The sequence below is a fragment of the Mastomys coucha genome, unplaced genomic scaffold (genome assembly GCF_008632895.1).
Source record: "Mastomys coucha isolate ucsf_1 unplaced genomic scaffold, UCSF_Mcou_1 pScaffold22, whole genome shotgun sequence".
Classification (NCBI taxonomy): domain Eukaryota; kingdom Metazoa; phylum Chordata; class Mammalia; order Rodentia; family Muridae; genus Mastomys; species Mastomys coucha.
The window spans coordinates 108,359,176-108,374,951 of record NW_022196905.1 but is presented as its reverse complement, the minus strand read 5'-3'; the positions used below and the strand labels follow the sequence as shown (position 1 = coordinate 108,374,951).

At 48.6% G+C, this 15,776-nt stretch overlaps 1 protein-coding gene across 1 annotated transcript; it reads left to right on the top strand.

The window, feature by feature from the left end:
• The first annotated feature begins 259 nt into the window (after window positions 1–259).
• On the top strand, window positions 260–12,913 carry Unc119b (unc-119 lipid binding chaperone B). The gene is made up of 5 exons (XM_031337543.1): window positions 260–564; window positions 4,953–5,066; window positions 7,883–7,994; window positions 8,101–8,273; window positions 9,936–12,913. The coding sequence occupies exons 1-5, from the start codon at window positions 321–323 to the stop codon at window positions 10,046–10,048; spliced, it is 756 nt and encodes a 251-aa protein (XP_031193403.1). The 5' UTR covers window positions 260–320; the 3' UTR covers window positions 10,049–12,913.
• Window positions 12,914–15,776: the final 2,863 nt, after the last annotated feature.

Sequence of the window (15,776 nt, the reverse complement as noted above, 5' to 3'; positions counted from 1 at the left end):
TTTTTTTTTTTTTTTTTTTTTTTGGTTTTTTCGAGACAGGGTTTCTCTGTGTAGCCTTGGCTTTCCTGGAACTTTTTTTTTCATTTTATTCTTATTTTGCTTTTTAAGGATGTATGTTAAATTTCAAGAGTGACTGTGAAATGAGTGTGAAGATCCTCAGGTCTCTGCCCAGCCCTATCTCACCTAATAGACTCAAAGTCGGTCTAAGAGGCGGCTCCCCAAGTCCCGCCCCCAGTCGCCCGGGCCCCGCCCCCAGAGCCCCGCCCCCGCTCTCCATAGTTACGGCGCTCTGAGGTGGCGGCCATCTTGGCGGTGGAGCGATGAGCGGGTCGAACCCGAAGGCTGCGACTGCGGGTTCGCAGGCTGGGCCCGGCGGGCTAGTAACTGGCAAGGAGGAGAAGAAGAAGGCGGGCGGCGGCGTCCTGAACCGGCTCAAGGCGCGGCGGCAGGGGCCCCCACACACATCCGACGACGGCACCGGGGCCGCAGTCACGGAGCAGGAGCTGTTGGCACTGGACACGATCCGCCCTGAGCACGTCCTACGCCTCAACCGGGTCACCGAGAGTGAGTGGCGGGCGGGCCGCGCCCTCCCTGGGCGCCGGGCCTGGGAGCCCTTGGCGGGCTGGGCGGTGTGGTGGCGCCGGGGTCTGCTCAGGCCGTGCTTCTGACGGCTCCGTTCCTGGAACCGGCGGGCAAGATTTCTAGAGTCCAGTCGTCTCTGGGCCTGGTCCGACCCTGCCCGCCGGGGACCCCGCTCCCTGGGACCCCAGCCCTTAGCCAGGCTCCTGCCCATTCTGCTGACCTACCCCCAGCTTGCCGCAGCCCTCTGGGCCAGAGCCCCTACCTGCGGACTCCGCCTCTTTCCCTCCGCTCAGGCTCCTGACAGCCCCTCCCCCACTCGACCTTGCTCCGGTCCCCTCTGGGGTCCCTGACCCCTTTGTGTACAGGTAGCTTGTGCTTCCGTCAAACACGTGGCTGTTGCATTTCTTGCAGACTTAAACTGTACCACCAAAAAACAAAAACAAAAAAAAAGTTTAAAAGTTTGAGCCTTTGTAGAAACTGGCACGGGGATCTTGTTCTTGAAATTTTTTTTTCTAGTGAATTTACAGTTGGTCAGGGTTTCAGAAGTATGATTTTTACATGAGAAGTCACCTTCCTGTCTTTTTGGCGGTGGAAGGAATGGTGTCTGTTCCCTGATGATCTCTGCCGTTTGGAAGCTGCCCAGTTCAGCCCTGACCTGACACCTTTTCCCCCCAGGAGTTTGCAGTCACCTGGTTAGCCTTGGCTTGTCCTCCTCACCTCCCTGCCCTGGAGACTTCTAACCCTGCTTCCCTGAAGGATGCCAGAGTGTCCCCTGGATTGCCCGGGGCTGTGAGGTTCAGGTTGCTCATGGAAATGGAGTTTGAGGGAAAGTGGCTATTAACTGGTTCAGACTGTGCAAGAGGAAACCTCCATCTCCTAAAATAGTTTCAGTTTGATTTTGGATGTTTGGTGACCCAGTTCCCCAACACTGTTTGGGGTGGGACACTCTTTCCTCTGCCCGAAAACAACTTTAGATAGTCATGCTCTGCGGTCCCAGAACAGTGAAAAGCTGCTTCAGTTCTCGGTTCTCATTGGGGATTTGAAAGTACAGAAATGGTTAGCACCTGACCACTAACATCCTGTGAGCCTCACTGGTGAGTTAGGACTGGCAAATGCCTGGCCCTACAGACATGCATGTTAAGGGCACTCAGGTGTCCCTGGAACACCTGGAGTGATGTCCCTTGCCCATCTCTGCAAGACCTTAGAGAAAGCTACAGCCAGAGCTTAGTGGCCATTGGATTTTATCACTCCTTTTTTTTTTTTTTCGGTTTTTCAAGACAGGGTTTCTCTGTGTAGCCCTGGCTGTCCTGGAACTCACTCTGTAGACCAGGCTGGCCTCGAACTCAGAAATCCTCCTGCCTCTGCTTCCCAAGTGCTGGGATCAAAGGCGTGTGCCTCCATGCCCGGGGATTTTATCACTCTTAAGTTCTTCTGTGATGTGTTTATAAAAAGATAAAGAGGTATAGAATATCTTCTATGGGGACATGGTGGAGTGTGGGGGAAGGGGATGTCTCAGCGTGGCCAAGCCAAGGCATCCCTGAGGAACCAGCCACACAATGGTATAGTATAGTATAGAGTTTATTCAGGGCATGGAGTTAAGTGGGTAGTAGAGGCAGAGAAAGGCAGAGAGAGAGAGAGAGAGAGAGAAGAGAGGAGAGAGAGTAGAGAAGTAGAGGCCAGCCATGGCCATGGGCACGTGGAGAGAGGGGGAAGGGAAGGGAATGGGGAAGGGGAGAGCAAGAGAGGGAGGAGGGGGCAAGCAGCCCCTTTTATAGTGGGCCAGGCCTATCTGGCTATTGCCAGGTAACTGTGGGGTGGAGTTTAGACAGAATGCTGACATTGTGTTCTGTAAGTTGTTTACTGAGCACTTCCCACAGACACAGAACCTCTGCCGCATGCTTTTGGAGGTACAGTAGTTCTCCAGTTTGCCATCTCACCCGAGACCAACCTGCTTATAGAACACAAAACAGCTAACACAAGCTAGCATGCTACAATGGTGCAGAGGAACTGGAAGAGCTGCTGTGGGGAGCCAGCAGAGGAGGCAGCCGCGTGCAGCTTTGTGACCTGGCTTTCACCAGTTCCGTGGGTTGTTGTAGGCACTGCTTTGGCCTAGGATTTTCACTGGCCTTGCTAATGTGTGCATGCTTTTGTGCAGCTGGAGAAACTAAGAATGGGTTAACCTTTTAAGTGGTTGAAGTAGATGTTAAACTCTTGTTGCATGTGATTATCCAACTTGGCTTCTGTGTGCACTGACAGTTCCATTGCGAAGACCTGCTCATTTGCTTGTTTCCTGTCTATAGACCTTTGGGTACAGTGGAGTGGAGTGCCTTACATCATAGGCTGTACAGCTGCAGGGTCTGAGATACTTGTAACCTGGCCTTTTCCAGGAAAGTTTGATCTGTCTTTTGATATAGTTAGCAGACAACCTCTATATTATTTCTTGGTCAGTGTGCATTAAATGTTTTTTTAAATGTCAGGTTGGAGACATGGTTCAGTGGTTAAGAGCACTGGCTGCTCTTCCAGAGGACCCAGATTCATTTCCCAGAACCTATACCAGCAGCTACCACAGCTCACAACTGTCTGTAACTCCAGTTCCAGGGAATCCCACACCCTCAGATAGACACACATATAGGTAAAACACCATTGCACCTGAAATAAAGATAAACAAGTTTAAGGAAAAAAACAACTATGCTAGGCAGTGATTGTGCATACCTTTAATCCTAGCACTCAAAAGGCAGAGGCAGGCAGTGCTCTGAGTTTGAGGCCAGCCTGGTCTGATAGTCGGGGCTACACAGAGAAATCTTGTCTCTAGTAACAACAACAGAAATTATTCTTTGACAATTTCATACATATATAATGTATCTCTGAACCACCCCTGTCCCTTCCCCTTTTCTCTCTCTTTTTTTTTTCTTTTTTGGTTTTTTGAGATAGGGTTTCTCTGTATAGTCCTGGCTGTCCTGGAACTCACTCTATAGAACAGGCTGGCCTTGAACTCAGAGCCCCTTTCTTTCTTGAACTTCCTAATTTTGATAATACAAGAGGATGTCTGAGAGCTGGCTTGATGGTTAAGAGCACTGGCTGCTCTCTCAGAGGACCTGGGTTCTATTCCCATCATCCACATGGTGGCTTACAACCACCTGTAATGCCAGTCTTAGGGGATATGGCATCCTCTTCTGGCCTTTCAGACAGTGTACCCATGTGATACAGGCAAAGCATGCACCATACACATTGTGGTGCTTTTTGTTGTTGTTTGGTTGGTTTTTCGAGACAGGGTTTCTCTGTGTAGCCTTGGCTGTCCTGGACCTCACTCTGTAGACCAGGCTGGTCTTGAACTCAGAAATCTGCCTGCCTCTGCCCCCCAAGTACTGGGATTAAAGGTGTGTGCCACCACTGTCCGACTTTGAATAAGAATCTCCCATAGGCTCATATATTTGAAAGTTTGGTCACCAGGGGTGGAACTGTTCGAAAGGATTGGGTGGCGTGGCCTTGTTGGAAGGAGCGTGTCGCTGGGTTTGGCTTGGAGATTTCCAACAGTTCCCAGTTGGCCCAGCATTTGTCTAGCAGCTGCCTACAGATAGATCAGCATGTGGCTCTCAGCTGTTGCTGTAGCACAGCAGTTCTCAACCTGTGGGGTAAGACTCCTTTGGAGGGGTGTGTGTCTAACGACCCTTTCACAGGGTCACTCAAGACCATCAGAAACATAGATATTTACATTATGATTCATAACAGTAGCAAAGATACAGTTATGGAGTAACAAAAACAATGTTTTGGTTGGGGTGAGCAGGCCCTGAGGACCGTGTTAAAGATCACAGCCTTAGGAAGAGAAGGACCACCACTCTAGCTCTGTGTGCCGCCATGTTCTCTTTTGGCCACAATGGCAGACCAGCTCTCTGAAACTGTAACCCATCCCCCAGGTAATGCTTTCCTAAGAGTTGCCTTGGTAATGGCGTCTTTTCACAACAATAGAACAGTGACTAAGACATACATAAGATAAAAATTAGTGTTAAATAAATTTTAAAGGAAACGTTTGGGCCTTGAGAGATGGCTTACTGGTTGAGAGCACTGCTTGCTCTTTCAGGGGACTTGGGCTTAGTTCCAGCACCCACATTGCATCTTAGAACCAACAGTAACTATGACACTAAGGCTCTGACTCCTTTCTGACCTCTTCTAACAATGCACTAATGTAGTGTTTACATGCAGGCAACACACCCATACATACGAAGTAAACAAACCTTAAACACAACAAGAGGATGTTTGGGGGACATTTTCATTGAATTGCATAGGAGAACAATACATTGACTTTAAAACCAGGGAATCAAATAGATGATAACTGTGGAAGATTACGTAATGACATTGATCTCTCCTTTTAGATTATCTATGTAAACCTGAAGACAATGTCTACAGTATTGACTTTACCCGATTCAAAATTCGAGATCTGGAGACGGGGACAGTGCTCTTTGAGATTGCCAAGCCTTGCATCTCAGGTAGGCCTGGGTACTGTAGAAGGAAAGGACTCTGGGAATCCCAGTGCTTGTGGGCCAGCACATCTGTTTCTGAGACACACTGTGTTCCACTTTCATGACTGTTTCTTCCGTGACTTCCTGTCAGCTTGCCTGCCAGTTGCACACCAATTTAGAGCTTTGTTAAAAGGCTAGTGTGTATATGTGTGTGCCAGAATAAACAGGTAGAGGAGGCCAGAGGATAATTTTGTGGAGTCCTCCATTTCCACAGCTGTGGGGGGTCTAAGGAGTATATGGCAAGCATTTCTGTGCACATTAGGACATGTTATGTAGCCCATGCTGGCCCAGAACTTGCCATGTAACTGAGGATGCCCTTGAGCTCCTGACATGCACCCTTCCACCACGTGCTAGGGTTACAGGCATGGGTCACCACAGCCAGCATAGGAAGTGACACTGTCCAGACTCTAGTGAATTACCTTAGGTCCTCTTGTCCCTGTGAGTGGCTCAGCCACTTTTTACTGAGAGGGAGCCGAGACCCAGAGTTCCCACGTGGCCCTCCCCTAAGACCCTGTGCTTGTTCAGTGGTTCAGGTTGTCTGCAGCTGGACTGTACTGAGGAAAGCGCTGCCCTGAGCCCTTGCAGCTGTGAGGGAGCTTCCCCAGCTTCTTGCTTGTCTGTAAGCAGTGCTTTCGGTTTCTTTCCAAGCCCTGCTTTAATGGTTTTTCTTTGTCCTTTTTGCTTTGTTTCCAATGATTAAAAAAACTTACCTGCCCTAGAGTGGCCCTCTGGGGTTTGTGAAATGAGTACAGTTGCTTCTAGAGGCCAGAAGAGGGCATTGGATCCCTCAGCTGCCTGACAGGGGTGCTAGGGACTGAACTTGAGTCCTCTGTAAGAACAATAGGTATTCTAGCTGCTGAGCCAGCTCTCCGGCCCTATGGTCTGCCTGTCTTGTCTGTCTGCCTGTTTTCTTTCTAAGTAAAAGATTATCCTTGAGTGTACAACAGACTCCATGAGAACATTTCTGTGACTGAGTGTGACAAGATGAGCCTGGGACTCAGTGACTGTCCATCCTCTGAGGTGCAAGGAGAACTGATTCTTTTACTTCCCTCTGTGTGCTTTATTTTCTCATTTTGAGACAGTCTCGTGTAGCTAGAGCTAGCCTCAAATTCGCTGTTTAAATGGAGCGCTCCCTGCACGGAGCTTCTGTTCTGGCTTTAAATTTTATTGTTATTGTGTGAGTATGAGGTGCATGCGTGTGTACATGTGTGCTAGGGTGGAAATGAGGTGGGGATAGCTTGTGGGTGTTGGTTCTCTCCTCCCACCATGTGGGTCATGGGGAGGGAGCTCAGGTCTCCAAGGACCTTTACTGGCTTAACCATCCTGTGGGCCTCTCAACTGTGGTTTCTAATGAAACTTATTCTTTATTTAATAATTTATTTATTTTTATTTTATGTGAATTGGTGTTTTCCCTGCATGTATGTCTGAGTGAGTGTGTTGAATCTCCTGGAGTTGGAGTTATAGACAGTTGTGAGCTGTCATATGGGTGGTGGGAACTGAACCCAGGTCTACTGGTAGAACAGCCAGTACTCTTAACCACTGAGCCATCTGTCCAGCCCATAATGAAACTTATTTTGCAAAGTTCTTCTCCTTTGATTTGCTGCTCAGAATGAGCCTGCAATTCTTTGAGAAGATAGGTATTAGCATCTTAGAGGAATAAAAGACTGTCCCAAGTACAGCCCTCAGGAGTGGAGGACCTACTTACCTGGTTTAAAACACGAAAACAGACTTGCTAGGAGAGAGCTAGCCCAGCTTGATCACCAGCCTAGCTCAGCAGGCCTTGTGTTTCCACCATCATCTTCCGGTCTTCCTTGAGGCACTGAATGAAGCCTCAGAAAAACCTGCTGCAGATGCTGTAGGTGTGTGGTCTCCATTCTTCCAGCTTTGCCTTTAAGACTCCTGTGTGACTCCATGTGTGCTCACACTACAGTGCCCTCCTGCATGGCTTGCTCTGATAGATTTCAATCATATCAGTGGATCCAGGCCCCAAACCAGGGTAGTGTCCCAGTACCCCTGGGACATCACAGGCAGAGATGCTTGATGCTCAAGGGACCCATGTGCCCCAACTAGTAAAAAATTCCCCTCCACGTTCATATTAAGACCATTATAGATCGTATATGTGGAATTAGCAGGAGGCTAGACCAGGGGAATGGCACTGACTACATGCCGCCCCACATGCTGGTTCCTTGCCCGACTTTCCAGGTAGTCAGCAGATTAGACCTGGAATGGCTGCAGTAGACATTAGTGCCCTGAGTCTGTAGGTCAGTGAGTGTCTTTATTTGAAATCAGACAGTGCTCCAGGATGCACCTTTCACTCTTGGACCTCTCTGACCTTATCATGCTGCTTAGAGGTTAGTGCTCTGATCCAGTCAATGTGGACCTAGTCTATATGATCGGAGTCATGTCAGAGCTTGTGTCCAGCTTGTGTTTTACTGTTTCAGCCCAGGACATGCCCATTCTCCTAAATTATATAAGGCAAATCACAGAGTGTTTTAAGAACAGACTTTGGTCAACTGGACCTGCATTCAGAACTTTGCTCAATTCGTTGATTGTTGGGAACTTTGGGCTTGGGCAAGACTTAGCATTTTGAACTTAAGTGTCCTCATCTGTGAAATCAGAACAAGCGGCTCCTCCCTACAGGGCTGCTTGAAGCCTGGTACAACCTGTTGCACAGCCTGTGCTCAGGAAGTATGGCTGTAGGGTTGTAACTAGTATGATCTGTCAGTCTGCGGTGTGCTGTGTGGATGCGCGTGTGCTCACGGCTGAGCTCTGTGCTCCTTCAGACCAAGACCAGGACACAGAAGAGGAGAGTGTTGACGCAGATATCAGCGTGGGGCGTTTCGTTCGGTATCAGTTCACACCAGCATTTCTCCGCCTCCGGACCGTCGGTGCCACGTGAGTGCTATAGTATTCTTCTGAGGGCAGAACATTCCGCTGACTCTGTGGAGCTGAGGCTGACTGTGGAGGAGAGGAAGTAAGTCTCACAGAGATTCTCTTACAGGGTAGAGTTCACTGTGGGTGACAGGCCTGTGACAGGTTTCCGGATGATCGAGCGGCACTACTTCCGGGAGCGGCTGCTGAAGACCTTTGACTTTGATTTCGGCTTCTGCATCCCTAGCAGCAGAAACACGTGTGAACACATCTATGAGTTCCCACAGCTCTCCGAGGATGTCAGTACGTACCCTTCCCTCCCTCACTCTGAGCTAGATTCTGACCACCCACCTGGTCCAGAGGCCTCAACTCTGTACAAGAGGGAAGTGAGGTTTGCTGCATGTCAGGTCATGCGACCTCAGACTCCTGTCTTCTGCCTCTGTGGACTAAGGAGGAGTTAGTGAAATAGGCACCCAGGCTGAGTCACTAAGGCCTCTCACCATTGCTCACAGTTCCACTGCGTCCTGCTTACTTCCGAGCGGATGCATTATGACATGTGTGCTCTAAGTCTCAGGTCCCATACTCTGGAGTGAGCACTCCACTCTCATGACAACAGGACCCAGGTGGAAAGCCTGTGAGCCGGCAGGGCTTCCTGACAATATCTCATTCTGGCATGAGCTGACCTGGATTTACAGATACTTGCAAGATTAGATCACCTGATGAAACCAAACCGTCCAAAAGGTGTAGAGTTGAGTCTGAGTGGAAACCAAATTGCTGTGGTCTGGATGAGCTCAGAGAACTTAACAATTCTGACACTTTTTAATACCTTTGATGCCTTTCTCTGGGGGACAGAAGATGGCACATGGCTCTTAAATCAGAATCAAGAAGAGGTAACTGTAATTGTATTTACCCTCTTCCAGTGTGGAAAGAGTTGAAGGCAAGGGTTTAGACAGACTTACGGAAGTTCCCTAGGCAAATGGGCCTCTCTGTCTGGATCTTGAGGTGAACACCCGAGCACTCTGTAGAGAGTGGTTTCCCCTCTGCTCCTCTGACTGGGTACCTAGGGCTCTTTTGGCTTGTAGGCCCATAAGCAGTAGGAGGGTGGAGACATGAGTAAGAGCATGGCTCTTCTTCCAGAGGACCTGGGTTCCATTCCTACCCCGTGGCTGTTCACAGGGCTTTAACTTCACTTCCAGGCATCTGATCCCTCTTCTGGCCTCTGAGAATGTAGCACACATGCGTTGCACAGATGTCAACAGGCAGGCAAAAACCCCTGTACACATAAAATAAGTAATTTTTTAAAAATTAAAAAAACTAGGGTGGTGGCAGCACACGCCTTTAATCCCAGCACTTGGGAGGCAGAGGCAGGTGGGTTTCTGAGTTCGAGGCCAGCCTGGTTTACAGACTGAGTTCCAGGACAGAGAAACCCTGTCTCAAAAAACCAAGAAAAAAACAAACAAACAGGTGAGTTGGTTATGGTGGTGCCCCCTGGCCCTTGGGAAGCAGAGGCAGGCAAATCTCTGTGAGTTCAAAGCCAGCCAGAGTGGTACAGTGAGATCCTTTCTCCACAAACAAGACAACCCAAAGAAGCATGTACTTTGGGTTTTTACTGAAATGTCCAGAGGTGGCAGCAGGCCAGAAGCCAGGGCTCACTGGGCCAGCCAGGAGTGTGGAGGAAAGAAGTGGGCGTGACTGAGGAAAAGTTTGTTTCCTAGGATATCAACAAGACAGATTGACTAAGGATGACTAAAGAGTGGATTGCATCCTTGTGTAGAACTTGATGTCACGGTCCATCTGGAGCCCTCCAGTCTCCCTGGCTTCTTTTGTTCTGCCCTCGTCGTCCAGGCCTGGTAGAGCAGAGTCAAACTTGGCAAACTGCTGGTCTGTCGTTTGGAGGGATGCTGAGTTTCTTATGCCTAGCTCTAGCTGTGGGGCAAACTCACATAGTGTTCTCTTCCTTTGCAGTTCGTCTGATGATTGAAAACCCCTATGAGACCCGCTCCGACAGCTTCTACTTTGTTGACAACAAGCTTATAATGCACAACAAGGCTGACTATGCCTATAATGGAGGCCAGTAATTGCTGCAGGAGTGGACAGGGAGGTCCTTTGCCGCCACCACGAGGCACACAGAAGGAATTGCAGCTGCTGTCGGTCAACACCCACCTTGAACCTGGTCCAGGAAGCTGCTGCTGGGGTGATGGTGTTTTGTGCTCCAAGGAGGTGCCAGCCAGCAGTTTCTCTTCCCAGTGTTTGTTCCCTGCCCCCTAGTTCACAGAGGTATTATAGTAAAGTAAAAGATTAGGGTAAGGTTCCCGGGATCCAGATAAAAGCTTCTTTCTGTGTAGTCTTAGCTGTCACTGCTTATCCCGACAAGCCTGACCGTCCAGGCACAGCTGTGTCAGTCAGAAGGCTCGGGCTGGGCTAGTCTGAAGGTTCCCAGCCCTCTGCAGGTTCCTGGGTGCTGTGGGCAACTGAGAGCAGCTCACTTCTCCCTCATCCCATGCCATTGGCACAGTCTGTCCTCGCCTATGCAGTTAGGCCAACTGGAAGAAACTAGAAGAGAGACTGGGGAAGGGCAGAGCCCGGGCTAAGGCACTGGGTTGGGAGGTGGCACCAGAGTCAGAGACAAGTTTTTGAGAAGGCTTCTTACCTGCCTTTGAGAAGCCACAGCCAGGTCTGGCGGAGACCACAGTCTCAGCCTGGTGGAGCCTTCTGTTGTTGCTCTAGAGGCCATGAGCTTCCTCTCCTCCCCTGGCTGTGACTTTTTAACATGTCCTGCCATGGCCCTTGGCAGTTTGTTCACAGAACATGTGTCTCTCAAGTTCAATGTAGGCTAGTTGTGCTTTGCGCTCCTTATTCTCAGACTTCTTTGGGGGGGATTTTTACAATGTCAGTGTTTAGTGCCCGGGATGCTGACAGATCTCCGATGGGACTGATCGGCTCCCAGGCTAATGTGGCTCATGGTGGGAGAGCTGACTCTGTATACACTGAGCCTAGAAGAGAGGCTCTGGGTTGGGATTTGGCTCTAGAGCAGAGTCTCATATTTAGGAATGCTTTCCTATCTGTTTGCCTTTCTGCTGAAGTTGTTCCTAGAACCGTCTGCCACATGGTCCTGAGGAGTGCATATTCCGATCCTGCCTCTAACTGCTGCATGTCTGAGTGCTGAGAAGGGCAGCATAGGCTCAGGTTGCCTGTCACAGTGCTGTTCTTAGATGATCTACTGTGTGGTGGGCCTCAGGTGTCCTCAGATCCCCACTGACTGACTCCCACCTCTTTGGCTCCCTAGGTTGTCCCTGTTGGCGGCTCTAGGACTCTGTGGCTGGGGTCCATTTGTCATTGAAGTGCAGGAAGGGTGGGAGTGCATGAAGTGTCTATGAGGCACACATCACCTGTAATGTCACCTGTGACAAGACCAGGGCCCCAGAGTACTTGAGAAAAAGGATATGCTTTGGCCAGTGTTGCTGCCAGCCTCTAGAGCACTCGTGGTCCTGGGTTTGGACCCATGCTCTGTACCTAGCCAGCACTTTACAGTGCTGTGCTTGGGAAACTTGGAAACGAGGAAGCCTCGATTATCCTTCATGCTGCACTGGATTTACCCACTGATGTGAGGAGGCCCAGGTGCCTATGGTGGGTACCTCCTGACCATTCCAGTGGATCTCAGAACTGGAGTCCACTCCAAATCTAGGTGCCTTAAATGTGGCTCTGTCCCATGTACTGCTGGGAGCTGCGGGGCCTTTGTTCCCCCTCACCTGCATACAGACATAAGTGTCGCTCTGCCTTTTTTCATGTGGCTCCTCTGGTGAGATTTCTGTGTTCGTGACAAACTTCAGAGTCTTAGGTCTATTACAGAGTTTGGGGAGATACTTGGTACCTAGTATATAAGTAAATACTACCTGGGATGTGCTTCCTGGAGCTACGTGGCCTTTGCTCAGTAGAGCACAGCCTGGGCTGCTCCTGTTTTCTGGCACGCTGTTTCCTGCCTATCATACTGTCTTTTGCTTGGAGAGTCCCAGATGGAGGAGCTGGGTGCACTACTGGCTTGAGAAGGGCTCCATCCCTTTTCCCATGAGCCTGTTCTCAGTGAGAGCACACTGAGGCCGGGTGCTCAGTCAAACTGGTAGATGGAGCAGTCTCCTTAGTGCCTGAAGGGCCAGTGGTCCGGGTCTGGCTGTCTAGCTGTTTGCTCGAGAATTTGAAATCCCAACTTCTGTGCCTGACTTGAGTAAACTGGCAGTCATACTCTGTTAAATAACTGAACAAGCAGAAGCCGAGTCAGAAGTCAAACTGTCCAGGAACACCAGTGGGTACAGTGGCTTCCTGTGATGCAGCGGAAAAGAATCAGTGTTGGGGGGTTTGGGCATGCCATGCCCAGAGCAGTAATCTGAGAAGATGGCAACACCAGGGGACCTCATCCCCGGGCTGGGCAGAACCCTTCCTGGTATGAGGCGGGTTCTGCTTGGTCTCCACCCTGACCCTTATGCGTTAGGGCCAAGCTGCCCTTCTAAACCATAAATATAGGAGTAAAGACAGCCAGTACTTGGGCTGACCTCAGCTGTTGTCTCAGATTAGCTCAGCGCTGTCTCATGAGAACCTTCTGAAGCTTCTCCAGGCTCTGGGCATCTGATTTCCAGTTCCTAGGGACAGCACTTTGCCTTGTCTGGGATAGGCCATAGACTCAGATTCTGAAAATATCCACACTCCGTGTCCAGAGCACCATGGCCACAGGGGGTCTGGAAGAGGTGGGCTCACTCTTGTTTCGTAAAGAATCATGGGGTGATGTCACTCAAGTTGTGAAACTCCGTTTTCCCTGTAAATCTACTTTTCACAGAAATAAGAAACATCTCTGTCCTTAAAATCCTCATTCCAAAACGAATCAGGTGATTCTATTTGTATAAGATGTTATTTTACCACAAGAGACAGTAATAAAGATTTTTCACAATATGTTCACTCTGTCTTGCCTCCTGATTGGGCCTTTGGGGACTTGGGAGGTCGGTGGGTTCCCAGACCCTTTGCTCTGCTGTCACATTTCTGTTGACTTGGGTGTCGCTGGTTTATAACAGCGGGAATAAAACTAAGAGTCACCAGTTTCTTTTTTGTTTTTCTGTTGTAGGTTTTACTCAGGGACTAAGAGTTAAACATTGATAGGATGGAGAAAGGGATGGCTCTGTAAAAGCACTGGCTGTTCTTCTGTTCTGAGCAGCATACTCCCCTCTGTCCCAGCCCTTAAGACAGGCTTACCAGGGTGTGTGTGATAACAAAATGACCTCGATTGTCTGTACATTTCTGAGCTGAGCATGGTGTCAACACACTTTAGTACTTGGGAGGAAGAGGCAGGCCAGCACCCAGTCTCTGTGGTGAGCCTTGTTTACTATTCCAGGATGGCCAAGGTCACATAGTGAGACCCTGTCTCCAAAAAAACAAAACAAAAAACAAAAAAGCAAGCCAGGCAGCAGTGGCTTGTGATTGTAATTCTCTGAAGGGGGGGGTGTCTTTTACCCCTTTTGCTCCCAGATAACTGCAGGGCACTCCTATACCCACTCTTGCCTGATTTTTTTTTTTTTTAACAAGCTGCAAACCTAAGCTAGGCAGATATCTATCTTTTTTAAAAATTTATTTATTATATGAAGTACACTGTAGCTGTCTTCAGACACCTCAGAAGAGGACGTCAGATCTCATTAAGGATGGTTGTGAGCCACCATGTGGTTGCTGGGATTTGAACTCAGGACTTCTGGAAGGGCAGTCAGTGCTCTTACTCACTGAGCTCTCTCCAGCCCTTTCTATTTGTACTTTCTAATTGTGACTGCACTTGTAACCCTGGACATGTAATGAAAAAAATCACATAATCTGTACTTCTTGGGTAATTATTAGTCAGTCTTTGTTCAGTGAAACCTGTACAAATAGAGAGGCACTGATTGCCAGTCAGTCAGACTGCCCTGCATACTGCAACACTGCCCTGAACACCTCTTCCCTTGATTATTCCTTACTCCTCTCAGGCCACCATGTCAAAGGCTGCAGAAGGCCCCAGGCAGGTTCTGGACATAGAACTGAGGTCATCAGATTTGGCAGCAAATGTATTTGCTCACTGACCCATCTTACAGGCCCATAATACTTTTATTTATTTATTTATTTATTTATTTATAATTTTTTAAAGATTTAGTTATTATTATAAATAATTACACTGTAGCTGTCTTCAGACGCACCAGAAGAGGGCATCAGATCTCATTACGGGTGCTTGTGAGCCACCATGTGGTTGCTGGGATTTGAACTCAGGACCTTCGGAAGAGCTCTTACCCGCTGAGCCATCTCACCAGCCCCAATACTTTTATTTTTAAATATTTCAATATTATGGGTTTGAGTGGTGGCATCTGCTTGTAATCCTCGCACTCAAGAGGCAAAGGCAGGCTGATCTCTGTGAGTTCAAGGCGTGTCTCTAGTCTTTAGTGATAAGTTCCAGGCCAGCCAGGAACTGGCTGCTGCTGTTGCTGTTGTTGTTTTGTTTTCCGATGCAGGGTTTCTCTGTGTAGCATTGGCTGTCTTGGAACTCACTCTGTAGACCAGGCTGGCCTCGAACTCTGAAATCTGCCTGTCTCTGCCTCCCAAGTGCTGGGATTAAAGGTCATCACAACCATCTGTAATGAGATCTGATGGCCTCTTCTGGTGTGTCTGAAGACAGCTACAGTGTACTTACATATAACAATAAATAAATCTTTAAAAAAATATTTAAAAGAAATCAAACATAAGCCCACTAGACAGCAAGTAACAGCACTCACAGCTGAATGAAATATAACACACACACACACACACACACACACACACACACACACACACACACATACACACGATCAAAGTTTTACAAGCAATAGTACTAGAAGAAACTTATGTCTGTAAAATGAGTGCCAGAACCTTTTCTGCTCTGTTTTATTTTGTCTCAAGATAGGGTTTCTCTTGGTGTACAACTTGCTCTGTAGGCCTCGGTAGCCTCAAACTCACAGAGGTCCGTTCTGCCTGCCTCTGCCATACCACACAGCCAGCTGAAAGCTAGAATCTTTTCTTCTTTCTTTCTTTCTTTATTATTAGTTTTTTCAATGTATATATGTGTGTGTGCTCTGTCTGCTGCCTATATGCTTGCATGCCAGAAGAGGGCACCAGAACCTAGGAGGACCCACCATTCAACTCCTGAGAATGGAAGGTTTTTGGTGTTTTGTTTTGTTTTGTTTTGTTTTTGAGATACTGTTTCCCTGTATCTGGCTGTCCTGGAACTCACTCTGTATTGGCCTTGAACTCAGATATCCGCCTGCCTCTGCCTCCAAAATTCTGGAGAACCGAGGTTTTTGATATGTTAAAAAAAAAAAAGTGTCTGGAGCCCGTCTCTTCTCTATCCACCCCCTAGGGACTGAGGGATTAAAGGCATGCATGCACTTCCACACCCAACTTCCCTTTTCTCTCTTGAACCCCTGGAAGGTATTGCGCCTGCAAGTCTGTTTCTAATTACTTGTTCCATTGCACATTGACCTCACCAAGATGGAAGGCTACACGTGGATGGCAGCCATCTTGTCCGCTGACCTCATCAAGATGGCGGTGGCCAGCCATGTGACCTACTGTTTCACGTGCTTGTTTCTCCTTTTACCAGCCTCTAGATGCCCAGTTTTCACGTGTAGAACGGTGAGGAGGCTTCCAAAAGCAGACAGAAGCCTCATGACATCCACACAGGCTTAGAAAAAGAAAAAGAAAAATAGGCAGACTTAGGAGGTAGTTTTAGTTGATTTGAGATGTCGTTTCTTTGTGTAGGTAGGTAGGTAGGCAGGC